Raw genomic sequence first — 25,686 nt, 5'->3', positions numbered from 1 at the left:
CTTGACGGCCGAGGCAGTCACCAGTGAAAACAGTCCTTACAGTCTTGGTATCTCCAGGTTTTTTGGCCGCAGGACCTTGGACCTCTATCAAGTACCTGGGAAAAAATCTACAGGAAGACAAATGGGGCCATGTCTCATTTGTGAACTTCATCTAGGAAACTATGGCCAATTTGTGGCACGCTTGATGTCATGATATTTATATTTCCATACTTTGCAGTGACGATGCACCGGGAAATCCAGAGGTATCTCAGGTGGTGGAAACCCTGGTGAACAATCCCGGCTTCGGAACACGTTGCATGGATGGCGACCCAATCCCGTGAGTGCGTTTTTCCCGTCTCTCGTTGAGGGTTACTATCGGCGATACATAATATCCCACATGAGTGCGGCTCTGTACGGCTGTAAAAAGCCGTGCTCGCCTCAAGCGTTGGCAATGGGAAAAGAATGAGACAATAAAGCGGAAATTGATTGCTGAACCATAATGTTGCAGGAGTAGCGAAAATGCTGGTTCATGGATAACAATCACAGTTAATCATTACAAAACATCAAATTGAAACTACGAGACCCAAATTACCTGAAGTTGTTTCTAAAATCTGTAAAACTTTACAGCCACCACTGTCCTGGCCCACCAAAGTTTGCACTCACCAAAATGTTGCCCTTTAAAAAAAAAACAAAAAAAAAACAAGATGTTAAAAGTTGTGATTTAGATACTTAGCTGACATTTCCCTGCAGGGGCTTACCTTGCGTCTCCCACCTTTCCGACTGGCTCACGCCATCTGTGGACCAGTCGGTGTCCGACATTTTCCTGGAGGGCAACTGGAGCATGTCCAACCCTTCCCCTTCCTGCGAGTGCAGCACTCCTCAACGCCAAATCATGCTGCCCAACTGTCCGCCTGCCGCAGGGGGGCTCCCGCCTCCTCAGGTACTTTGACTCGACGGTCATAATTCATCAATTCGTTGCAAATCAAGAAATGACGCTGTATGTTATTCCATTAAATCTCTGTGAAAAAAGAATTGGCTGCCTTTTTGACCTGGAAATTTCAGTTCCGTTTCAAATAATTTGAATTCAGAAGAAGACATTTGATTATGCTACAAAGTGGCAATTGGATGGCAGTAATTAGTCATTAGAATACCAATAAATAAAACTGCAAGCAATGTCCAATATGCCTCAGCATGGTCCGCCCTGATTAATAATTTCATTGATCCAAGACTTCAACTGTTTTTTCCCCCCTGATTCTGTCAATGAAGAATAAATTACGGGTAGCAGTGTGGGAATGACCAAATGTATTTTAGTGACAGAGACCACCCACACGAAGCCAAGTACATCGCCAAGATGAATTCCCTTTGACCACCTCGCCCCCACCCCCCACCCCTTTTCCTGAAAACTTCCCCTATTGAATAAATCATGACAAAGTGTGCCTACTTCTTCACTGGTTCCTTTAATCCCACCCGCCCTCGCTATGCCGTCCTTGAGAAAGTCCAGAGAAGACAAGAAAAAAAAAAAAAGCACAAACACCGCAGGAGGTGTGAAATCGTCGTTTCCATGGAAATGGCAGGCTGCGATAAGCCCACCATCAATTGCCAGGTATTGACTCTGCCGTTGTTTAACTTTCATAGATGAAGATCTGGCGACAGAATTTGTTTGCAAATTGCCGAGTCGAGTCTCCGTGAGTGTGGCATTTGTGTGGAGTTCACCGAGGGCTGTCACGGATTTCCTGGCTCAAATTAAGGTCGACGTTAGTGGGAGTCAGTAAAATTGCAGATTGTTTGACAAATCCTGATTCCAGTGAAGTTGGGAATCTTCTTCCCTCCAAAAATTTCGACTTCCACATCTCTGACGTGATGAGTGCATTTTTTTCCTCAAAATGTTGGAGTCGGAACGGTACGACTTCAGAGGGATTGAAGGTGAGCGGCGGCACCGAAAACGCATCATAAATTCCAAGCTGTAAGCAATTTGGCAAACACACGAGACAAAGCTTATCTGCCCAAGAACTCTTGACCACAGAGCCGAACACAACATGTTTAAATGTTAGACTTTTCTTTCCCCCTGCACCGATAACATTTAAATTTTGCCCCGGAGCGACGCGGCAATACGAAAAGCGCATTGCCGAGAATGCGGCATAGTCTTATCAGGTTCCAAAAGATGTGATTACCGCTGGCTTTTTTTTTTTTTTTTTTTTTTTGCATTTGCCTCACACACCTGCAACTTCCCACTTGGCTGAATGCAAAAGCGTGAAGCTGTTTTGTAGCAACAGATGTCGTCATGTGGAGCCTGGCCAATGCAATTATAGCCACGCTGCATTCGCCGGCGTGTTTGTTCACAGATAAGCCAAGGTTGCTTTGTCACCTGATTGCTAAACCAGACAGCTAGTTGCCTCTCTTGTCTTTGTCTCGTCATACGACGTTCTTCGCCTGACAGATGAAAGCCGCCCGGTTGGCCGGCGTTGTTCTGCTCCATACCCAAGTAGCATGTCAAGGAGTTGGGAAAATTCTCATGGGGATGATCAGCAATTGAAGAAATGTTTTGCAGTATTCTCTAGAGACCGTGCCCTGCCACAAATAACCAAAACCTGCAACGAATTGTAATTTCCTAAAGATGCTACAAGATGGCGGCAAAGCTTTTTCTTTTTTCTACAAATGGTCATAACCTAACAGAATGAAGCTCCGACCCCCCACATAAGTGCAGGGCCGTGGGTACCCCCCAAAAAAATCGATTTAGGGGTTCATTGTATTTGGCCTACTTGTTTATCATGAAAAACGACAACATGTGATGGGAATAAAGTGCAATCCATTGTTACAATAGTTTTTTTTTTTTTTTTTTTTGAGGGGGGGGGGGGTCCCAATGGCTTATTTCCCATTTCACACCAGGAAGTCAGCCATTTTGGCTGAAGTTGACATTTAGGGACATTTCCACCTTTTCCAGGGGTCCTTCAAAAGCAGATTATGTCTGAAAACTGCCAGATTCAGATGGCTGGGCGAGGCTGAATTGGGAAATATTTGCGTTGCCGTCATTGACGGCTGAGCATGACAACGAAGTTTGATTCCTAAACACAAAACTTCAATAATCAGCTCCATACATTTCTCTTAAATAATGTGATATTCAGTGGGCTCATGTACAATCAGTAGACCTCCACCAGACTTTGTAGAAACCATGCCCTAAAGACATTTCCAGGGCTCCTACGAAAGCAAATTTGTTGTAGAGATCTGCCCAATATCTATCAGTTTTGAATGCATCGTTTTCTTCATGGGCTGACCCTGGCACCAAACTTTAATGCCATAAAACAGTAAAGCGTAACGATGCAGGTCGGTCCAGCTTAACTCGATCGCGGCTTTAATTAGTCATGTGCTAGGTCTCTCTAAACACGCACAAGTTCAAGCAGCGTGGAGAATCCACATTGCCGAGCGTCTTCCTAATTGGATGTTTCAATGTAGTCACTTATTCACAGAAGGGCATCTAATTAGGTTCCTTTGACATACGGCAGGGTTTCCCCCCCCCCCCCCACCGCCGTAGCCTAGCTTAATTGACTATGATGATGCTATATTTATTCATTTCATGTATATGTTTTTTTTTTTTTTTTTTTTTTTTTTTTAGAGGATCCAGAACACAACTGACACCCTCCTGGATTTAACTGGGCGAAATATGACCGACTTCCTTGTCAAGACCTTTGAGCGGTCCGGCAAAACCAGGTAATTGAAATGCACTAGAAACAAACTTATTTGTACTTTTATTCGCATTTTTGGTTTTATATATATATATATATATATATATATATATATATAACAAAAAAAGGTATGGTGGGATCTCAGTTGGTGCCGTCAACTCTCAAGCCCGCCTGAGCGAGACAGAGATCGATGCCACATTCCAGGAGCTCAAAGATGTCTTCAATTATTCCCAGGTAAGAAAACAAAACAAAAACAACAACATCAGGCTAGCCAACGGCTCCTAGTTGCGTATAAAAAGAAATATCATTGGTCACTCTACAGTCCAATTCCACGTTTGTATCTCACATCATATGTTCTATGCAAATATGTCATAGGCCACACTATTTCCCATAGTCGAGGGCAACTTCAACTTTTTTTCTCGTCGCCCCATGCCACATCCGCGCTCTCCGCTGTGCTGATGATGAATTTGGGCTCAGACAGGGGGGGAAACCCATTTGCATTTATATCGCACGTGTAATGTGGCCACCGCGTCTGTTACGGAACAGCGTGGCGTCAAACGTGGCGGCGGAAATCGCCGGCATGTCATTTCCCCGACATTCTTTCCCACAAGGCCCGAAATGGAAGCGAGGTCATTTGGAATCTGCGTGCTCCTCTTCCGCCGCATTCCGCTTGCTTCCAGGAGAATTTTTCCGAGTGTGTCCAATTAAAACTTGTTTTGCTTCGTCTTCATTAGGCCAACGTGACGAACGAGCTCCTCCTCACAGCCCAGGCGCTGCTCAAGAAACTGGGAACCAAACACAATCTGAAGGTAGCACCTGCACATGTGTATGATATTAACTAAATATGCATGCAAGCTGGTTCACATTACAATGGCAATTAAACAAACAAAATCACACCATTGTTTATTTCGAGAATTAATATTGTGGTTTTTAAAGATCTGTGCAAGTGAGCAGGACACAACATAGCCTATTTGCATACAGTATACACATATGTGCGGCGCATGTGACAAATGTTCTCAATTCAGACAACATTGATTTTTATAATAAGCCAGTTTAGTAAATGTTCTATAAAATTAAAAAAACTAAACTGAAACATGAAGCTGAAACTGTTTATATGTCCAATTTATTTTCCATTCAAAAATGTAACTCTGTGTATCACACTTGCAAAATCTTAAACTAATAGGCTGCGCCACAAGATGACGCTTTAAGGTCATATTTGGAAAAGTATGTCGCGTTTGAGGCCACGCCAGAACGGCGCATGAACGGAGAGAGACAATCACAAGTGTCAGGTTTAGAAGAAAGAAGTGATTTGGAGGGGGGAAAAAAGCTTTTGTAGCTATTTTTCAAATGCAACTAAAGTTGTAAACTTGGAAATTTCTGAAGCCACTGCAATTTCTCCACGGGGGTCAGCCAGGCACAACCTGAAAAGGGTACGCTGGTCCCCCTTCCCATGGGTGGGGCCGTAGGGGTCGTGCGAAGGCAGGGACCTCGGCGATCCTATCCCCTGCTCCAGAAGCTGGTTCTAGGGACGTGGAATGTCACCTCTCTGCCAGGCAATGAGCCCGAGCTGGTGTGTGAGGTTGCGAAGTTCCGACGAAATAAAGTTGGGCTTGCCCCCACACATTGGTTTGAATGTGTGCTTAAATAAATGTGTACTGTATGTGTGTGAAACTGCATTTGTCTGTGTGCACGTGAGCCGACAAAAGCAATCCAACTCCTGTTTGCACCCGACCCTCCAAACGCCGCATGCTCCTAATTAGTGTGGTAACGTCGACGGGGCGTCCGCTCCCTTCCCTCTGCCTTTTCACTTTCAACCTTCTATTCCCGACCCCAACTCTTTGTAACCCAAGTGCCACACAGGCTCACAGAATCGCTGGCGTGAACGGAACAGATTCTTCACCCACTTTTTAAAACGCTCTTTGTGTCGTAACTGCACTAGAAACGCAAGCTGTTGTTTCTACCAAATCACAGGTGTGGTTCTACAACAAGGCTTGGCACGGCCTGGTGTCGTTCCTCAACGTGGCCGACAACGCCATCCTGAGGGCGGGCGTGGCGGCAGGCGAGGACCCTCGGCGTTACGGCATCTCGGTATCCAGTCATCCGCTCAACCAGACCAAGGAGCAGCTCTCCTTTGTGGCCCTGTGAGTCACCCAGAGGGTCGGGGAAGGTGAAAGCGAGCCCCCGTGGTCTCAACTTGACTTCTTATTTTCCCCCCCTCAGGGCCACGAGCTCCACAGACGTGGTGCTGTCCATCTGCGTCATCTTCGCCATGTCTTTCATCCCCGCCAGCTTCGTCCTCTTCCTCATCCAAGAGCGGGTGAGCAAGGCCAAGCACCTGCAGTTCGTCAGCGGCGTCAACCCGGCCGTCTACTGGTTGGCCAATTTTGCCTGGGACATGGTACGTAGCGCCGCGGCTGTGAGAACAAATGCCGTGCTCCAAAGAGAAGTTGACCTTGTTCTGTTTGGCAGGGCAACTACGTCGTCCCGTGCGTCATCGTCATAGTCATCTTCCTCTGCTTTCAACAAGAGGCCTACGTGTCCCCACCCAACCTGCCCGCTCTGGTTCTGCTGTTGGTTTTCTACGGGTACGCACATAGTAGTGCATAGAAACTCAGTCATTCACATTTGACGAGCGCGTCCGTGGTCGCGCGCCTCTGTGCCCGCAAATCTGCACAGTCGAGCATGAAAAATCACGCGTGTAAAATTTGTTGCGAGTAGAAATATAGATTTTGAAAGACGGCGCTTATTTTATGCAGTCTTGACATCAATTTACGTGTTTATTTCAGAAATTTCATCAACGTTAACTAAACAAGCCTGCTCCAAAACAACCGGGTATTCACCCGGAAACAGGAAATGCAAGTTAACCGGACTGAGCATGTACGGAAGTTAGGCCGAAAGCGCATGTTCAGAGCTGCTTCACGTGCTGCGACCACATTTACGTCGAAAGTCATCAACGTAATTAGCCATGTCAAAGAAAATTCAGTTCATTCATTGCGTTGCGATCGTGAGGCAGTGTGACGCTCTATCCAGTCGTGCCACCCTCTGTGTAATGTATATATCGTAAATGGTGCGGCTTTTTGCCACAGGTGGTCCATCACGCCCATGATGTACCCAGCATCGTTCGTGTTCAGCGTGCCCAGCACCGCCTACGTGGTGCTCACCTGCATCAACCTCTTCATCGGCATCAACGGCAGCGTGGCCACCTTCGTCATGGAGCTTTTTAACGATGACGTAGGTCCCGCAAAACCGTCCTACAATGTCACCCCGTCCTCGCATTAAAAAAAAAAAAAAAAAAAGAAAACAGAGTGAATCTAAATAGTTCTGTTTAGCCTCATATACAGTAGCATGTGCCGCGTAGCATCTGCCACATACAGTAGCGTATAAAAAATGTTGCATCTCGTATAATAAATTTGCCACATAGCATCTGCAGCACAGTATATCTAAAATGTGCCACAAAGTGCTGATAAATCATTATATTATGTATCTGCATAATCTGTAGCATTGTGTACTGTGTGTCCTATAAATAGTGTTGCATAGCGCATATCAAGTGTGCCACAGAGAAGATTTGTATGAAAAGTTTTTGGAAAAAGTAATCACAGATGCTGATCGTTGGTTTGCTGTGAGTGTGTGGCTCGTGGGAAGCTTAATTGTATGTTAGCGGGAAACAAAGGCGTGTGGCCAACAGGTGGCAGTCCTAAGAGAGTCCCTTCATCCTCTTTGGTGTTTTTCAAAGGAGCCGCATTTTCCGTCATTCTCTTTCATATGCGCTCTCGTCATCTATCTTTTACCCAGCGTTAATTTCCAAACTCTGAGCCGGCTCCGCTTATGATAAGCATTTCTTTTTTGGGGGTATTTGAAAATTCTCTTCTCAGCAGAACATGTGGAAAAAAGTATAAAACATAGTGAATATCACATAACAAATGTGATGCATGGGTTAAAGTGTGACGGGGTATTGGAAAACATACACGCAAGTGTCAATAAAATAGTGTGTACGCTGAAATAGGCAACATAAAGAATGTTAAATGTGAGGCTGCATGGCGTAAATAAAATGGGACCAATAAGTTAACTCAATATGTACACTGTATTGTACTGTATATCGTACACAGTGCCGCACAGAGCAAATTTTGCATGGTGTTCTTAAATTTGCCACAGAGCATATGTACAATCGACTGTCCATGTAAACAAAATGTCACATCGAATATGCCGTACAGCGTATATACAGTAAACCACGGTGCAGTGTGTATAAAAATGTTCCACGTAGCATCAATGTGTCAAATAGCGTAAATAAAATTGCAGATATAAATGTGCCACATGCTACATTTTTGCAGTCAACATTGCTGCACAATGGATATGTCACATACACTATGTCGCACGGAGTATAAACAGTAAAATATGCCGGAAAAATATGCTGCATAGTGTGTCAACAGTAAAGTCGCATGCATAAGCATATCTCAGATGTGCAGAATAGCGTGTGTAATGCAAATGTTACGCATAGCGAAGTGTTCTTCAAGTGGGTTGATGAAGTAGGGCACAGCGGAGGACGTTGGCGTTACCTCATTTTGCTCCGTCGGAGGTTTGGGCGGCGCGTCCTGCTTCCGCCGCTAATGAATGAAGGTGTGCCGCAGGAACAGGAATGAGGCGGCGCCGGGTCAGATAAGAGCCTCGCCGACTCGAGCGCCTTCAAAAGCCTCCGTGAATGATTTATGGGCGTAAAGGGGAGCTGTTGAGCGTTTCATCATCGTTGACGAGAAATCTCTCACATCTGCGTGATGAACAACCGCTGGAGAGAAGACGTGTAATTACACCTATTGATCTCACATTAGGTCTCACTACTGCTATTCGGATGATTTTGTTTTAAGGCTTTTGCGTCATAGCAGGCTTCCGAAAAGGGGTGGGGGGGTGTGGGGGGGGAGTCAAAAACGACAAAACAAAAACACTATTCCTGTACACGTGTTGTCTTGTTTTTAGAGCGTGTCGTACATCAACAACATCGTGAAACAAGTCCTCCTCGTATTCCCGCACTTCTGTCTCGGCCGAGGACTGATTGACATGGCTAAGAACCAGGCCATGGCCAACCTCTTCAGGAACTTTGGTGAGAAAATTGAAGTGTGTGTGTGTGTGTGTGTGTTGAGGATGGGGAACACCATAGTACTTGTAAAATGTGCTGAGTACCATACGTCAAAAATGCAAAACAGCATCCATAAAAACGTGCCACTTAGCATATGTAAACCGCTAGATAGCAAACGCGCCGCACAGCATATGTGAAAAGAGCCGCGTAGCATCTATTAAAGGTGCCACATAGCATTTATAAAATGTGACACCTCGCGGTTAAAAAAAATGTTTCACATAACATATACAAAAGGTGCCTTAAATGGTAGATGCGGAACAGGATATGCATAATGCGCCGCATAGCGCATGTAAATTTGCCCGAATCGCATGTGTTGAATGTGCCGCGTATAAATGCTGCTGTACGTGTTACATTGGCTTACAAAAATAGTAAATATGCACGCCGATTAGGTTAAAACAATAATGACATGACGAGTAGAGATTTATGTTTGGGTTTTTTTTTTTTGTTTTGTTTTGTTTTTTTTTAAGGCTTTGTGGCCTATTAAGCTGTTGCAAAGCAATACGTCTAAAGACATCAAAGAGACGAGAAAATCAAGTTGGCAGCCGAGGAGACACATTTTTGTTTTGATCCTGCTCTTATAATGTTGACTATTCCCTTCCTTTTATTAGGTGAGGATCGCTTTAAGGAGCCGCTTAGCTGGGAGATGGTGGGCAAGAACCTCTGCGCCATGTGCATCCAAGGAGCTGTCATGTTTGCCGTTACACTTCTCATACAGTACAAGTTCTTCTGTAAACCCAGGTGAGGACATGCCCCGGCTGCCCGTCCAACAAGCCCGAATTCAAATGTTTGCGTCTCCTTTACTAGATTTATTTCAGCTAAGTCGCTCTCCGTGGAAAAAGAGGACGTGGACGTGGCGCGCGAACGGGAGCGAGTGTACGCAGGGAAGGCTGAGAAGGACCTTTTGAGGATCTACGATATGACGAAGGTGTTGTTCATTTTATGACAACGTTGTCTTCTCGCACAGGCCTGCAACACTAAAACGGACAAAATTTAAGAATTCCTTTGTCTTTCCACACATACCCGAGACATTTTTCCGGTTCTACTCATGATAGACATGCCTACCAAATTTCATGTTGCTTTGACAAACTAGTACCGGGGCCAGAATATTTTAGTTAACCTTTCTAAATAGGCAGGAATCATATTTGATAACCTGCATCTATTCATAAACACATGGTAAGTTTTTTTTTATTTTTTTCCTCCAATTCCAAACCGCTCACCTGTCTCATCCGACGGAACGAGCGGCCCGCGGACGCCGGCAGCTGCCGCTACGCTTCAGTCACGGCGTGATTATCGTTTAATTGCCTTCCGTCGTCGGCGCACGTCGCACTTTGATGGCGCGTCGGCCATGGAAAAGTGGCGCCAGTCTCATCTGGTTCTGCCGCCAATCGACCGGCCCTGCCAGATGGCACTGGGACAGCTTGTTTTGAGTCGGGAAAGTGCAGTGTCATCGATAACGTCGGAGTTCATCCAATTCTGGCCTCCGCTCAACTGGGGGGGGGGACATAAATTGAAATGTAGAGTATTAAAAAATATATATATTTTTTTCTTTTTTTAAAACTACCAGACAGCACAGATATTTCTCATAATTAATATTTAATCCCGAGTTTGACAGGTGCCCATATTCCTGGGGCACGGATCTTAAATCAGTGATTCAATTTTAATTTGAGGGCAGATATAAATGTATTTGTAATGGCATTTTTAAAAGTCGAGGATAATTGCATGTGTGAAAAGTATTGATTTATTTTTGTATTATTTGAAAGCAAACAATATATCTGTTGACTATGACTCCATTTTTACAAATAAAGGCTATCTCTCTGTAAACGCCGTACTTCTGATAAAAATTGACGCTGCTCATGCAGAGAAGGTATTGAGAATATTATCTAAGTGAATGTGTGATGAAGGTGTCCTTGACGCCTCCCGTTTTTGCCCCCCCACTGGGCCTCCATTAATTGTTCCAAACACTGTTTTCCCGCCTCCACTCTTCCCTGCTGCTGTTTATTTTTTCTTTTTCTTTTTTTTTTTTTTCATGCTATTATTGTTTGCGCCCTCATCGGCTCACCGACTGTGCTCCCTGCAGGTGTATCCGGGGAAGCGCACCCCTGCCGTGGACCGGCTGTGTCTGGGTGTACCTGCAGCAGAGGTGAGCCAAATGCTGCTGCGGGACGTCATGACTGTTGCAGTGGCGAGATTTATTGAATAGAAATAAAATAGAATCAGTAATTCATGTACTTAGTAGCCATGTGTTGCCAGGCACAATTCATGTGCCTTAAGGACACATGCCCTAAGTAGACAAAATTTAGATCAGAACACAATTTCATTTATCAAGGACTATTACCGGTGTCCAGTAAAGACCACAAGTGACTGCTAACGACCACTAGCAACTGCAAATGGCCACCAGTGACATCTAACTATCTCTCATGACTCCAAATGAACTACTACGCCTAATGACCACAGGTCCATAGCTAATTGACTCAAAAAACAGACAAAGAGAGCTAATGCTAGGTTACGGCTAAGAACCGAGAGTGACCACTAACGACCACTGCTGATTGCTAACTACTCGGCTAATCACCAGTAAAGACACCCGCTGTCAACTGCTAGTGACCACTAGCTACTTCTAACGACTGCAAAAGACAGCCAAAGATCACTGGTGACAAATAAGAACTGGTCGTGGTTGCCAACTGCTGGCTAATGGCCACTAAGGACCGCTAACGAGCCCTGGTGACTGCTAACAGCGGCTAGTGATGGATAACTACCCCTAGTGACCGCTAACAAAAGTGTGACTACTTGGTACTTGTGGCCACTTATGACCTCGAACAACTATTAATTACATGTAAGTACGACTGGTAACCAATAACTAATGACACCTAACACCAGCTAACAACTGCTAGCAATGGCTAACGACAGCTACATATGTGCATCCAAATAAATCTCTGTTGATACATAACTCATTGACTTCATGTGTTGCTTGAATTACTGCTCTGTATGAAATATAAAGTTTATATTAAGGTCACAGAGAAAGTGAGAGAGAGAGAGAGCTTCTTTTACATCTGCTCCCATTCAAAGAAATCCTTTTATAGAACTCGGCGTCACGTCTCCCCTGATTACATGCGCGAGAGCTGCCAGCGACCGCTCGCTAGTTTTCCGCGTAATCTCAAACACTGACAGGCGTCCGTGATTGGACGCATCAATCCCCGCCACCGCTGTTTACCGAGGGCCGCCTCGTAAATGCCAGCTCCGTCTCGGGATTCACGGGAGGCTGCCACGCATTTCCATGCGTCATTTACGCGCATCTTTGCCCGTCTCCTGGATGTTCCTAAGACCCGGTTGCAAGATACATGAGTGGCGGAAAACAAATATTTTTGTTAAGTAGGGTGGTCACTAAGACCCTGTCGACCACCCTGCAGCTTCACCAGTCCCCCGTGTCGGCCATGTTGACTTGGAGTCTGTTGTCATGTTTGTTTATTTGTCACTGTAATACTTTAAAATCAAAAGGCTTGTGCTTGTCATTTTTTCCAACTTCCTTCATCTTTCCCGGGTGAGGCCGCTTGTCAACTGATAATATATCAAATCCTTCAAAATGTTTCCGAATCTTTAAAAAGTTTTTAAAATTCCGAGCATTTCTTTGCAATTGTTGAAGTTGCTTACTCAAATGATGCATCTACTTTTCGTCAAATTTAAACACACTGACATGGTCTAACTTATCGCGATTGGCTTTCGAGTCCCTTTTCACGCTGTTGTTGTCTGGTTCACGTATCAGTGATTCCCCGCTCGTATTTTTTTTTCCCCCTTCTTTCTCCGCCAGTGCTTCGGCTTGCTGGGAATCAACGGGGCAGGCAAGACCACCACCTTTAAGATGCTGACCGGAGACATCCCCGTTTCCAGCGGCGAGGCCTTCCTCAACGGATACAGGTGGGCTGCCCACGTGTCCCAAAGGCGGCGCGTGTCGACAGAAATCAAGAAAAATGAGAGAAAAAAAACCTAAATATACCTTAAAATAATTACAATGCTGTTAAATGGAAATTTATGATTTGAAATACTTTTTTTTTTTAAATCTAAGCAGCACTTGTTCAGCCAAGAAAGCTTCGCAAGTGAATTCATATTGAAGCTATACAATGGAAAAAAAATTTAAAACACAAATGCCAACGCAAGTATTTACAAGCAGTCTAAAAATATTTCTTGATGCACTTGAACATCTGTTGTTTGTAAATGGACTCTCTGTGTCTTAGCATAAGAACCGAAATGCGGGACGTGCACCGGAATACGGGCTACTGCCCCCAGTTCGACGCCATTGACGACCTGCTGACGGGCCGAGAGCATCTGGAGTTCTACGCCAGGCTGCGAGGGGTTCCAGAAAAGGAGGTCTCCACGGTAACGGCACGCATGCACGCCTACTCTTTTTGTTTGGCTGGAGGAACAGGGAAAGAAAAGTTGACATGAAGGCCAAGTCCAGACGTGCGGTGGATCATTTTTGTAAGATTACTTTTTTACTTCTCAGAAAAATAAAGGGTCTTGGTAGTCATGTTTTTTCTCGAGAAGAACATTCGTTTCTTTTTTTCATTGTACATAATTCTTGTGAAACTACATTTTATTCTCAAATGTCCATTTTCCAAGCCGCTTATGCTCACAAGGGTCGCGGGAGTGCTAACACTGGGTGAAAGACAGACTTCAGCCTGAACTGGTTACCAGTCAGTCACAGGGCACATATCGACTGCAGGAATGGATCCTGCGTGTGTACCACTACACCATCAGTGTCCTCTTCAATTGTCCTTCCATCCATCCATTTTCTTAGCCGTTTATCCTCACGAGGGTTGCGGGGAGTGCTGGAGCCTATCCCAGCTGTCAACGGGCAGGAGGCGGGGTACACCCTGAACTGGTTTGCCAACCAATCGCAGGGCACATGGAGACAAACAGCCGCGCTCACAATCATACCTGGGGGCAATTTAGAGTGTCCAATTAATGTTGCATGTTTTTGGAACGTTGGAGGAAAGCGAAGTGCCTGGAGAAAACCCACAGAGGCACGGCAACATGCAAACTCCACACAGGGAGGGCTGGGATCGAACCCAGGTCCTCAAGAACTGCGAGGCCGACGCTGTCCATATGACGTATTCTGGTCAAAATAACGTATGATAGAGAGACACTGTGGATTCCATGCATAATGAAAAGTGGCCCCTGGTAGAAAAGCAGCTGCAGCTGTGCCGGTACATTATTCACCAGCGGTGCGGCCGACATGAAAGGAAGCGCAGGCTGGCAGAATCCAGAGCCGCCGCCAGCTTGTTTGTATCCTCTCCGCTTCTTATTTTCGCCACAGCCTGTTGAGGTTCATTGTCCGCCACGCGCCGCGTTTCGTCATCTTTGGATCACAATCAAGGGATTCAATTTCAGGTCTGTGTGCGCGTGTGTCTGAAAGGTGGCGGAGTGGGGCGTCCAGAAACTGGGGCTGGTCAAGTACGCCGCCAAGCCGGCGGGCACCTACAGCGGTGGCAACAAGCGCAAACTTTCCACTGCCATCGCCTTGATTGGCTGCCCGCCACTTGTCTTCCTGGTGAGCCCAGTTCTAATCCGATCCACGAGAAGACTGTTTTGGTTTTGGTTTTTTGTGCATGGAGCTATTATATATATATATATGTATAAAACTTAAAATGGTGACTTTTTAACCGCAGCAGCTGCTGCAAAATAAAACGACAGACTTTTTGTCTTATTGATTTTTCAAATGATAATAAACGGTCAACCCCCATATACCCACAGTTTGGAGCTAAGGGTTTTCGACATTTCATTCGTGGTTACTGGCGATTTATTTCCACTTATTCAATATTTTGAAAAAAAAAAATGTTACAAACTAACTACAATTTTTATTTATTTATTTATTTATTAATTAAGTGCAATTTTATGCACATTAATTGGTTGCAGATTTTCGCTATTGCTTGTCTAGCCCCGGTCCCACCCTCCCGTAAATATGTATTCTGGTCAATAATAGCCCAACATTTTGTCAGGACGAGCCAACCACCGGGATGGATCCCAAAGCTCGGCGCTTCTTGTGGGACTGCATCCTGAGCGTGGTCAAGGAGGGACGCTCTGTCGTTCTCACATCACACAGGTGCACCGTTTAAAAAACAAAAAACGGAACATTTATTTCATAACGATGATTCAAAAATTGACATTTTCTGTGTCGCTCGTAGTATGGAGGAGTGCGAAGCGCTGTGCACGCGCATGGCCATCATGGTGAACGGCCACTTCAAATGTCTCGGCAGCATCCAGCATCTGAAGAGCAGGTCAGTGTCGGTCCCGGGAAAATATATGATAGAGTTTTAGAAACCTCATAAAATTATTCATTTATCTTTCCAGTCACAGTTTTTGTGACTTAATCTTGCAATTTTTTTCTTGAAAAATATGCCTTGTTTCTGTTTCTCTCCTCCAAAATTAATTAATTAGATTATGTTCCATTTTCTCAAAAAGTACATCATCTGTTCAAGAATATATTTTTCTCAGACAATTATTACTTGAATCTTACATAAAAGGTATAATTGTTTTTCCAAAAAAAAAAGGAAATGAAAATACCTTTAATGAATTAGGTTTTGCTAATGAGGGCTCCAATTAATTCATACAGAAAATAATCATTTCGCAACCTTGAACAAAAATGCAGTTTTAAGACATAAAAGCCTCTCGTCTAATCTGTCCTTGTTGCATTGGAGGAAAGAAAAAAAAAAACAACAACATCCAAATACAATGAATAAACGCTATTTGAAAAAAAATAAATAAATAAAAATTCCGGAGGCCAGCTCCATTTTGTTCACTTGGCAATAAAATGAAATTTGCTGGACACGTTGGCCCAGCTTGCTAAAGTGGAGGCAGGCAGACATTTTGGCGGGTCAACCTCACATCATCGTGTCCATTTGGAGCCGTAAAAGCGCCTTTACGAGACGGCTGCACTTTTGTGCACTTTTGACAAAAACGCCTTCCTTAATGCATCTTATGCTCCAACTGGAAGCCCACCCTGCACCCTCCCCCGACCACCGTGATATTCACCAGTGGTTTCCGCCATTGTCATCTGCGTCCATTTATCTGTTTTTTTTTTAACCCCCCCCCCCGCCACGGCGCCAATAATTCCTAATTAAGTGTCCCCATCTCCTCCGCGTGATGAATGTTTCATGAGGTGTGGCAGCCTGTTAATGAGCGAAAAAAGGCAATTAAGGATTCTGTCGTGTCTGTTGTCGGCTCTTGTCACGACCAATTGAAACCCTCCGTTGCATTCGCCCGGCCAGCTTTCTCGATCACGCGACACTTTGTTCAAACTTGAAACAATTTTATTTGCAAACAACGGAAACATTTTAGCAGAGGCTCGTTGCTGTCCGATATTTCATAAAATAGTTAAACGTTATTACCGTAATTCCCAGCCTACAGAGCGCACCTGGTTATAAGCCTCACCCGGTACGTTTGTAAAGGAAATACCATTTGGTGCATAAAGCCGCACCTGTGTAAAGTGGAAACATTGAAACGCGAGATATTTGCAAAGAATTGCGGTACACAAAGAGTTTTCAAAGTTTTAATACCTTAACTGAGCAACAACATGGTAGCACAAACAGGGTTGGTTAAAAAAAAAAAAAAAAAACAAGAACAGCTGGGCCAGCTACACAGTAGCAACACGCTAGCACGGCGCTAACGCTCACGCAGCGCTAACAGGGCTGGTTAAAACGAAAAGACATACCGGTAAAAGACATTTCCTCAGCACATATATTCAACTGGTCTCACTCTTACCTTTTCCCGCTCGAGTGCCCCCTTGCGGCCGTGAGAAAAAATTAGCCGCATCCCCCGCGTAAGCCGCAGGGTTGAAAGCATGTGAAAAAAGTTGCGCTTTATAGGGCGGAAATTACGGTAATCTACCTTTTGTCATTATCATTGGTATAATGTGGGGGGCGGGGGTTAAGATATTACGTATAATTTCTTAAAATTCCGAACAGCAGAACATGTCCGCCGATCGCTGGATAATGGCGCGGCGGCTGTTAACATCTTCCAAGAATTTACAAAAAGATGCTTTTCACGCTGCAAATCAATTCTAATTTGGACCAGAGGGAACAGGTCGCCAGATTGATCGACGTCGTCACGTCTCCGCAGCTTCAAGTCCCATTTTCAACTCAACGGAGCTTTCACGGCTACATCAATTGGTACCTTTTTTTACTTTCTCAGAGGCGCACCTCCCTTCGGCAACAGCCGGACGGGAGTCACGGCGGTAGGTCAATACATTAAGATTCCATCGTGTTTTGTGCTCCCGTTTTCTGTTTGCAGGTTATGTCGGGAGCAAATGTTATTATGTGTTTTTACACAGTACAATACTGCAAAGTGGCGTTTTTTTCTTCTGGGAAGGAGAAAACATTTAAAAAGAACTTTTTGGGGCCATCGGGGCTGGTCACTGAACGAATTAAACTCCTAACTCAACTCACTGTATTTGTCGCTGTTGGTTTCTATTTTATCCCTGCATTTTCCGAGCCGCTTATCCTCACGAGGGTCGCGGGAGTGCTGGAGCCAATCCCAGCTGTCGTCGGGCAGGAGGCGGGGTTCGCCCTGAACCGGTTGCCAGCCAGCCATTTATTGATTGATTCTGCTATGATTATGACTTCCACACAAGTGTAAAAAGAAGCTTACCTCGGCGGTGATAACGGTCCCCCTCCAGGTTCGGCGACGGCTACACGGTGATGGTCCGCGTGAGGGGCTTCCCCGCGCCCCTGAAGCCCGTCGAGGACTTTGTGGAGCGGACGTTCCCGGGGAGCATCCTGAAGGAGAAGCACCACAACACGCTGCAGTACCAGCTGCCGGCCCGCCAGGGGGCGCTGGCGCACATCTTCCGACACTTCGACGAGCAACAGGAGAGGCTCGGTGTGGACGACTACTCCGTGTCCCAGACCACCCTGGACCAGGTAGGTCCCCAATAGGATGACTTATTTGATGACCAATAAAGATTATTTGCGCAAATTCATTGTCGGTATATCCATTTGCTTAACCGCTTATCCTCACAAGGGTCGCAGGACAATTTCTAAAACATACATTTAATCGCATCTTAACTTTTGCTCGAATGTATTTTATCCACTAATATTACGGGACTAATCTGAGAGTTTCTCATATCATTTCTGGTGCATCTTTTTTTTTTTTTTTTTTTGTCAACGAGCTCTTGTTTACAAACACCGGCTGTACTGTAAATCCAAGCAGGAGCTCGGAGGTCCACGTGACACGTCGAGGACCCCCCCCCCTCCCACCCCCGCCTCTCAGGTGTTGATTGATGGAGAGGATCCTTGACCCGGTGTAGAACGCCGAGTTCGCGCCACAATTAATATCGATCCGCCCGGCCCACACTGCACCGGCAAAGAGCAAAGTGACCGTTTCAAAAGCGAACGGCGACATCTTAAGTGCCTTCCAGGTGTCAGATTGTCACGTTGTTGCCGGCACTTTATACGTGGACACGTTTTCAACCTAGACTGCGTTGTCAAGATCTTCCTTTTTATCAAACGCGGCCAATCATTACTTTATGGGTTATTAACAGCGCTCCCATGTTAACAGGATTCCATCTTTTTGCTCGCAGTTGACAGAAATGGGATCATGTAAAAAATGCCAAGTCGCAGTGAGGTTTTTGGCGGCCCATTAAACCTTTCAGACTTAAAAACTATAATCCCATGTGGCAAAATGTCCCGTTTTTTTTTTTTTTCCCCCGAATGGCAGGAGAAATTTCACCCCAGTGTGTTGTGCCGTCGCTGTCTTGTTGTTTCTTTGGCAGGTTTTTGTGAATTTTGCAAGCCGCCAGCACGGCGACGACAACCCTCTGAGCTACGCCAACCCGGTGGACGTCTCCGACGAACTCCCGATGCAGGCGACCGGGACCTCCCCGGGGTCCTACAAGGTCTAGCATCCTGCAAATGAAAAGCCTTACACGTTGCACTGAACTGTGGATCAGCCGTATCATTATTTATTTTTAGATATATAAAAAAAATCGACTGCACTTATAAGCCCATCTTAAATATGATTGTATGCTGACTATTGCTTGATTAAATGTGTATTTGCAAATCCTCGTGGGATGACCGTGTTTTACAGCAGGTTTTTGTTGCCCCCCCCCCCCCCCCCCCCCCCCTTCGTAAAGTAAGATTATTGCTTTTTTTTTTCCCAGGACCCCAAATAGATGGTCTTGGACCAACTGGGGAATGAGGACTGTATCGAGTGTTGAGAGAGAATTAAAATTCCAAAAAGTGCTCCCTGGCTGACACCATTAAGCCCCCTCGCTGATCGATCGGTGTCAGGTTGCAGCAAAGCAGGTGTTGCATACATTTTGCGTGCACTCAATTAAGACAGCAAATTCTAGAATGCGGTAAAGTTTTTGAAGGTCAGCCTTTTTGTTTTGTTTTGAGCCTCCTTAGAGGGATTCCCCTTGATGGGGGGCAAAGACTAGTCAATGCCTTTTTGTTGTCGTGCTTGTCTCCAGGATGACGCTGATGCGTCAAAGTTCATTATCCTGTATTTAAGGTTAGCGGGTTGTAATTCACTGCCGGTCCTCCCGGTTAACGTACATCTTGGGATTCTAAATCCGTCAACGGCAGTGAACGAGTTCCAACTTTTTTTGCGTCTGGGGTGAAAATGTTTTTCACAAGAACAAAATATCATGTGAATTCACAATATTGGGATATTGAAGTCAAAGTTTGAGCAATTGCCAAAACTACAGTTTCTCTCATGTGAACCCCTGATTATCTTATTTCCCTTTTCTGGAGTCACGAATCAGCGTCAGCATTTTAAAAAGAATAAAGAACTCTGTTCTGAACAAGACGCGAGCAAAGTTTACTCTCGAAGCGAGGTCCATCAAAATGAAGGGCTGGTGAATCAGCTTACGATCAGTATGCACCTGCAGGTCCAGATGCTCGCTGCATTAAATAGCTTTCCTCTCCGAGATCGTCTTAAAAGGCAAACACAACACTCTTTTCGCAGTGCCCGGTGTAAAACCCACGCAGACACGGGGAGAGCATGCAAACTCAAACCCGGGTCCTCGGAACTGTGAGGCTAACGCTCTACCGGCCGTGCCTCAAACGCGGGGGGTACGCTCTAAGTCTTTCTTTCAACGTGGAGCTCTTAACGTTGACAAAAGAACACATCTGCTCGGGGGGGCGCATCAAGCCCGCTGGCTCATAAAAACTCCGTCCAAATGAATAATGGGGTGCCCACCCAGGCCGTGCCAGCATCGCAGGTAAGGTGAGAGCGCAGCACAGCTGCCAGTTCTGCCACCATGCGGTTGGGGGGGCGGGGGACCAAAATGGATAAACACCGTGAGCAGAGTACCAAAAGTGAATGGAAAGAACTGGGAGGCATCCAAACACATTAGCGGCGCTGTGTATAATGACCGACAACTAGACTGCACACTAATTACGTGAACAGTGACTGAAGATCCGGCCAATGAAAGCGCAGCCATTTTCGATCCTACAGGGTCCCGTGTATGATGAGGTTCTGTCCTCGAGCCCGTCGTAGTTCATACTTAACGCTGAGCAAATATCCGCATGAGTGACCTCAGAGATTAGATCCATCCTGGCAAAGGCCTGCCCCGAACCCTTCCGCGGAGCTCGCCACTCGGGCCAAGCGCAGACTTTCGGATGCGCCCCCTCCCCTCTGCAACCCTGCGCTTGTCTGACTGAATCTGAAGTCTGTGCTCAGACGAGAGATAGTGAGTTTAAGTGCAGGATTTTCACTTCATGCCGCAAAATCCCCAAAACAGTTGGAGTGACGTTTCTGCTCCTATGTGCCCCGGTGAGTTCTGAATTCTTTCAGCTATTGCATCTCCATCAGCTGAGACGATGTCAAATATTACTTTACAGACACAATCGTGTCACAAGACTAGGTTAGGCTTTGGGTTGAGGGGTCAGGAGTTTCTGCGTTAGGTAAAGGGTCATGGGTTTCGGTTTGAGTTTGGAGTTAGTTCTTGGTATGCAGAACTGTCATTACAGAAAATACATCGGGCATCAAAAAACTTCTGATTGTTGACCCATTCCACTGAAGCACAAACTGGGATTCTGCACTGACAACCTAGAACTGAAGAATCGTTTGGGATTAAAGGTGAAATACCTGATACAAACAAGAACCAGAATCATGCTTAGCAATTTAATTTGGGTTTTACAGTTAAGGGTAAGGAGTTGAGTTACGGTTGGGTGAGGGATTAGGATTGGAGGTGAGGTTATGAGTTATTGAGGGTTATAGCGCATGATGACATCTCTCAGCTCTAGAGCAGATGCAAACTGTTTGTTGCGCTTGCCCCCTCCCAGCAGGGCAACCAATGAGATCAAAAAGGGAGGTGACCTCTTCTTGCGTGCAATCTGCTACCGGGGAGGCTAAGCTATCAGCCATATTGCCGCGCCACATAATGAGGCACTCGTGGGACACACAGTGCTGTGACGGACAGGTGGCGGATGCCCAGAGTGACAGCCCTCCCCATCAGTAAGATGGAGATGCGGGACCCCACAGTAGGGGGTTGCGGAAGAGCCTTTGTTCTTGAGATCCAGTGTTGACAGTGTTCTTGTCTCAATTAGGCTCCATTACGGTGCAGGATCAGGGTTTGCCGTTGAGCCACCGAGCAAGGTAAGAATGTGAAACGGTGACATGACCAGGAAACTGCCAGTCATCTTCAGGAACAATAACATGTATCCACCTAGCGTCACAACGCAAGATCTAAACACTGCCAGAAACCTTCTGAACTAGTAACAGTAACGCGGAGTCAAATGTTATCAAAACGCAAGGGGAAAGGTGGGGAACCGAGCGTCACAATACAAAGGGAAGTGTTAGAACATACGACACGGACAGAAAGTAGGAGTAGTAGCTTCATGTTAGCATGATTTTTTTTTTTTAAGGTTTGAAGGGACAGACAAGGTCGAGACCAAGCCACCCCCCCAGTGAGGCCTTCGAGGGGCACATGAGTGACATTTCCAAAAACCTCTGGAGTCGCAGTCGGAGGTTAAGAGCTCCCGGAAATCCAACAGGGCGCACAACCGGAGCCCCACCCTGCAGAACCCCATTGATGGCTACACGTGTAGGGCCAGTCGTGATCATCAATGGCGGCGCTGCCCTCCAGTGGGCATTTTTTTTTTTTTTTTTAACTGTATAGCATCATGCTGGAAATTCAGGAAGCGCAAGTGTGATTGCACATAATGATTTAAGGTGCTCATAAAAATCTCTCGAGGTACATTTTCATGTTTAACGACATCCGGGAGCCGATCAATACACTTTGGGATTATAGCGCGGCGCATTATTGTTCTTGACCAAAACAAAGTCAACACAGAATTGATATACAAAGTCGTTGAAAAAGACGCTCCAAGCTATTATTTAAGTTCTAACGTTAGCGCTGACGCTAGCACCATTACAAATTCACGAGTTGTCCACTGATAGTTGTGTCAATGCTAAAGATACCCTGGTAGCCCGTTTTAGTACCCACAAATATTGTTGGACCATCTGCACAACATTGAAATTTCAAATTTAAATGTACTTATTTTACACAGGTTTTTTTTTTTTTTACTGAATGCACTTTTATTTAATGGCAATAAATGTAAAAAATGTGAAATATTTTGTTTTGAATAGACCTAATTTCTTTGAAAGCAGTTTTATTTTATTTGTTCCGTGACATTGAGACGGATTGTATTATGATTGCGACTTCAAAATACATTTTTCGTCACCTTGGAGAAGTGGCACATTATTGCCCTTAGAGGGCAGCATAAGAATTTCACAGGAGACAGCCAAAAAAAAAAACCCGCAGAAGAAGAAAAATAACCCCAGCTGGTGTAGATTACGTCACAACCAAGCGACAGCCAAACTTCCGGGAAGCGGCATTTACAAACGTTCCGTGGCCGATATTGTGGTTTAGTTTCACGAAAAAATGCTCAAAAAGAAGTCAACTAGCGGGGAAAAGAAAAGAAAACACCCACCGTCCGAGGAGCGGCATCGAAGCAGTAAGCGTAGAAGCGCGGAAAGCAGCGTGGTGGTGAGATAATACTTTGATACTTAAGCATCAAGCTAATGGGGGTGGGTCGCGTTTGGGGACAGACTAAAATTGTACTCATTTCCGTTCACAAACTTTGTGGAAAATATGACGGTTCAAGTGTGACATTGAGAGCTGACGTCGTTCGCAGGACGAGTTCGCCGACCCGGAGTTGGACAGGGTGGGCAGTGACATCGAGGAAGGTGGGCTCGACCTCGGCGTACCGTTCAAGCCCATCAGCGACTACGTGAGCGACAAGAAGGTGATGCTGGACCAGTGCTTCGGCGTGCTGGGCGAGAAGAAACTACGCAGGATGCTGCCCGAACAATTCAAGGTTATTACATTTCTCATTTTTACCATTGAAGTTCAAGGGCCACTGTCATGTAGCATGATTTTTAGTGTGTTATTCATGGAAAAAAAAAACGGCAGCCGACATGGACCTATGCGTTTTTTCACCACAAAACATGGTTTTGACGTGTACAGCTTTTTGTAATTCCCGCCAGGAAAATCCTCTCAAGGGATTTGTTTTCGAGATGAAGCAGGAAGTGACGTACATGGCAGGACCGCACTCAAATGGACTCGTTTGTTTCTGTTCGATTTACCTCCGGGAAGGTAGCTCGTTCCTTCGTGTTAGCCAAAATGCCGGGTGGTTGCATTGCTGCACATTGCTTGAACGCTCGGGAGGATGGGATTTATATCTCTTTTAGAATGTTTATAGGGATGACACTTGACCTTTAACTATTTTGGTGTTAAACTGTTTTGACCACCGCCGCTTTGCAGGATTGTAACTTAGAGGAGATCCGACAAGTGTGCTGGGAGCAACTGGAGCCAATCTCGGAGCGAAACATAATGCAGATTCTGTCAGGTAGCAAAAGTAGTCCGCTTTTGCCCCTTTTCTCGCACTTTGCACCTCGTGACCGCGACGTTTGTGTTTTAAGGGGAAGAAGTGACCAAAGAAGACGACGGTAGCCAAAACGCACAACAAGAGGCCCAGAATAAACAGTGAGTTGGGGGCAATATTATGATGATGATGAGCATGTTGATTGTCACGGCAACTTAGTGGCTTTTTCGCCTGCATGTCTCAAAGGAAAGCCCGCATCGTGGACTCCACAGCGTGTGTCAAAGAACCGGAAAAAAACGACAACCCCCAGCAAGGTAAGTTAGCTCATCATAAGAATATTTCCACACACAACACTCATAGTCCTCAGTAACAAAAAAATAAACCCCAATAATAATACATTGAAAACAATCCAAACTGGATCGTGTGAGGAAACTTCCCATGAGGCATCACCACCCATTGTGGTGCTTTTTTTTTGTTTTGTTTTGTTTTTTGATCCGTGGGTCAATTTTCACTTGCAAAGAAGAAACTTCCCCGCCCGGGAGAAGAAAGTCCAGGAGATGAGAAGAAGAATTTACGCGTCAACGTACACATCTTTACTTACTTTCAAAGTTAAGGTAGAGTGTTTTAATTGGCCTTTTTTTTTTTTTTTAAACAGCGATAAACTTATTTTTACGCTTCATGTAATGAAATGGCTCCGCTTATTGCAACTTCATTTTATTGTTCTGATATTTTCGCGTAAGAATGTTGTCTTGCACCCTTTTGCTTTATGCTTGTAAAAGTCTACAGACCTCAGTCTTGTTTTTGTGAGTGGGGGTGGGGGGCATAAAATATCTCTGAACATTTTGCACCATTAATTTTACCTGCTAAAAATCGTTTAGCAACAATAGAAAATTGTTAATAAAGAGTTGATGCAGCGTGAGGGCTTATTATATCTTTTTTTTTTGTTTGTTTGTTTGCTTGTACAATAATGTGTAATATTCCGACTCGAACCCAATTGAGATCCTGTCCGGCGTTCTTTATAGGTGTCGTCTCGAGCGAGGACAGCGACGTTCTGAGCCTCAACGCCGGCGACAGCGACATCGACGCTCTAAAAGAGGAGCCGCCCGTCAAAACGGCGGAAAGCGGCGGCGAACGCCCAAAGCCCGTCCAAGCCAAGAAGGACATCCAAAATGACATCGACAGAAGCGTCAGCGAGATCTTGGCGCCGGCAGAAGAGGACGGCGTCGATGGCGTCCAACAACAGGCGGCCGCCACCGCCGCACCGTGTCCGCCCTCCCTTCAGCAGCTGGAGCTTCTGGAGCTGGAGATGAGGGCCCGCGCCATCAAGGCTCTCATGAAGGCCAGTCACAAAAATGTACCTTAGAGGGGAGGTCAAATTTGCTTACTGTCATTTTATCTTGCCTTGTAAAAAAAAAAAAAAAAAAAAAAGTGTATTTTTCTCCATAAACACTAGATGGCAGTATCACTCTGCAGTCCTGTTATTCCATCCCTGCTTGGGTAGTTGCCGTTTTTGCTCCTTCCCCTCGCCTTCATATACTTCAAAATACTTTGCTAAATGGTTTATGGCAACAGTCAGGGTTGAATCCATTTTATTTTTATTGGTTCTTTTGCGTTATTACAACATCACAAGTTGCCTTACTACAGTCCTGTTTTTCCGTTTTTAAATGGAATTATTATTTCAGGCCCATAATGAAAGCAAAACTTTTTTTTTTTTGTCCAATTGGCAGTAACAATGCTAAAAATAATGATAGTGTTTGCTTCAAAAGTTATCATTTACAGTATATAGTATTATTTGAACAGCACAAGTTCTGTTCATAATACTAAGCTGTCACTAAATGGTGATAATTAGCGAGCATGATTTCACTCATTTATACTATATATAATACATTTTCAGAAATGATTCTCCCCGTTTTTCTGCCACATGCAATGAAATGTAACTAATGACTGCGGCTGACAGGCGATAAATAACTCCGTGACCACATTTCATTTCGCGCCAGATGGTGTTTATCTTACCGAAATCCACGACGACTTGTCCGCCGCTTTGATTAAATTCGGCAACAGCGGCCGTTGCCGCCTT

At 45.2% G+C, this 25,686-nt stretch overlaps 2 protein-coding genes and 1 long non-coding RNA gene across 4 annotated transcripts in view; 2 read left to right on the top strand and 1 right to left on the bottom strand.

Annotated features, from left to right (window-relative positions):
* LOC133494552 (phospholipid-transporting ATPase ABCA1-like) overlaps positions 1-18,793 on the top strand; it is a 59,006-nt gene extending 40,213 nt beyond the window's left edge. For both annotated transcript variants that reach the window (XM_061808484.1, XM_061808485.1), the window contains 20 exons: positions 218-316; positions 730-919; positions 3,590-3,684; positions 3,788-3,893; positions 4,394-4,468; positions 5,631-5,800; positions 5,880-6,057; positions 6,129-6,244; positions 6,746-6,890; positions 8,628-8,751; positions 9,396-9,525; positions 9,592-9,712; positions 10,865-10,927; positions 12,590-12,696; positions 13,014-13,155; positions 14,195-14,329; positions 14,778-14,881; positions 14,964-15,056; positions 17,453-17,696; positions 18,548-18,793. In XM_061808484.1, coding sequence (XP_061664468.1) covers positions 218-316; positions 730-919; positions 3,590-3,684; positions 3,788-3,893; positions 4,394-4,468; positions 5,631-5,800; positions 5,880-6,057; positions 6,129-6,244; positions 6,746-6,890; positions 8,628-8,751; positions 9,396-9,525; positions 9,592-9,712; positions 10,865-10,927; positions 12,590-12,696; positions 13,014-13,155; positions 14,195-14,329; positions 14,778-14,881; positions 14,964-15,056; positions 17,453-17,696; positions 18,548-18,676 — 2,566 coding nt within the window. In that variant the 3' untranslated portion in view covers positions 18,677-18,793. The remainder of the gene's footprint in view (positions 1-217; positions 317-729; positions 920-3,589; positions 3,685-3,787; positions 3,894-4,393; positions 4,469-5,630; positions 5,801-5,879; positions 6,058-6,128; positions 6,245-6,745; positions 6,891-8,627; positions 8,752-9,395; positions 9,526-9,591; positions 9,713-10,864; positions 10,928-12,589; positions 12,697-13,013; positions 13,156-14,194; positions 14,330-14,777; positions 14,882-14,963; positions 15,057-17,452; positions 17,697-18,547) is intronic.
* Positions 3,944-10,627, bottom strand: LOC133494553 (uncharacterized). The gene is made up of 4 exons (XR_009793321.1): positions 10,005-10,627; positions 8,213-8,439; positions 6,821-6,928; positions 3,944-4,444 (listed from the first exon to the last, which is right to left on the bottom strand). It is a non-coding gene; the product is annotated as an uncharacterized LOC133494553 (long non-coding RNA).
* Positions 18,794-22,562: 3,769 nt separating the features above from the next.
* On the top strand, positions 22,563-25,071 carry LOC133494556 (caspase activity and apoptosis inhibitor 1). The gene is made up of 6 exons (XM_061808494.1): positions 22,563-22,771; positions 22,920-23,102; positions 23,549-23,633; positions 23,707-23,770; positions 23,856-23,923; positions 24,632-25,071. Exons 1-6 carry the CDS (start codon positions 22,667-22,669, stop codon positions 24,970-24,972), a joined length of 846 nt encoding a protein of 281 aa, XP_061664478.1. The 5' UTR covers positions 22,563-22,666; the 3' UTR covers positions 24,973-25,071.
* Positions 25,072-25,686: the final 615 nt, after the last annotated feature.

The sequence above is a fragment of the Syngnathoides biaculeatus genome, chromosome 21 (assembly GCF_019802595.1).
Source record: "Syngnathoides biaculeatus isolate LvHL_M chromosome 21, ASM1980259v1, whole genome shotgun sequence".
NCBI lineage: Eukaryota > Metazoa > Chordata > Actinopteri > Syngnathiformes > Syngnathidae > Syngnathoides > Syngnathoides biaculeatus.
Note: the sequence above shows the minus strand (reverse complement) of the source record. Positions and strands in the feature narration are given on the sequence as shown.

Coding starts and splice junctions, on each gene's coding strand:
- LOC133494556 (XM_061808494.1), top strand. CDS start 22,667: ATGCTCAAAAAGAAGTCAACTAGCGGGGAAAAGAAAAGAAAACACCCA. Junction 23,771..23,855: donor CAAGAGGCCCAGAATAAACA/GTGAGTTGGGGG, acceptor CATGTCTCAAAG/GAAAGCCCGCATCGTGGACT. Junction 23,924..24,631: donor AAACGACAACCCCCAGCAAG/GTAAGTTAGCTC, acceptor CGTTCTTTATAG/GTGTCGTCTCGAGCGAGGAC.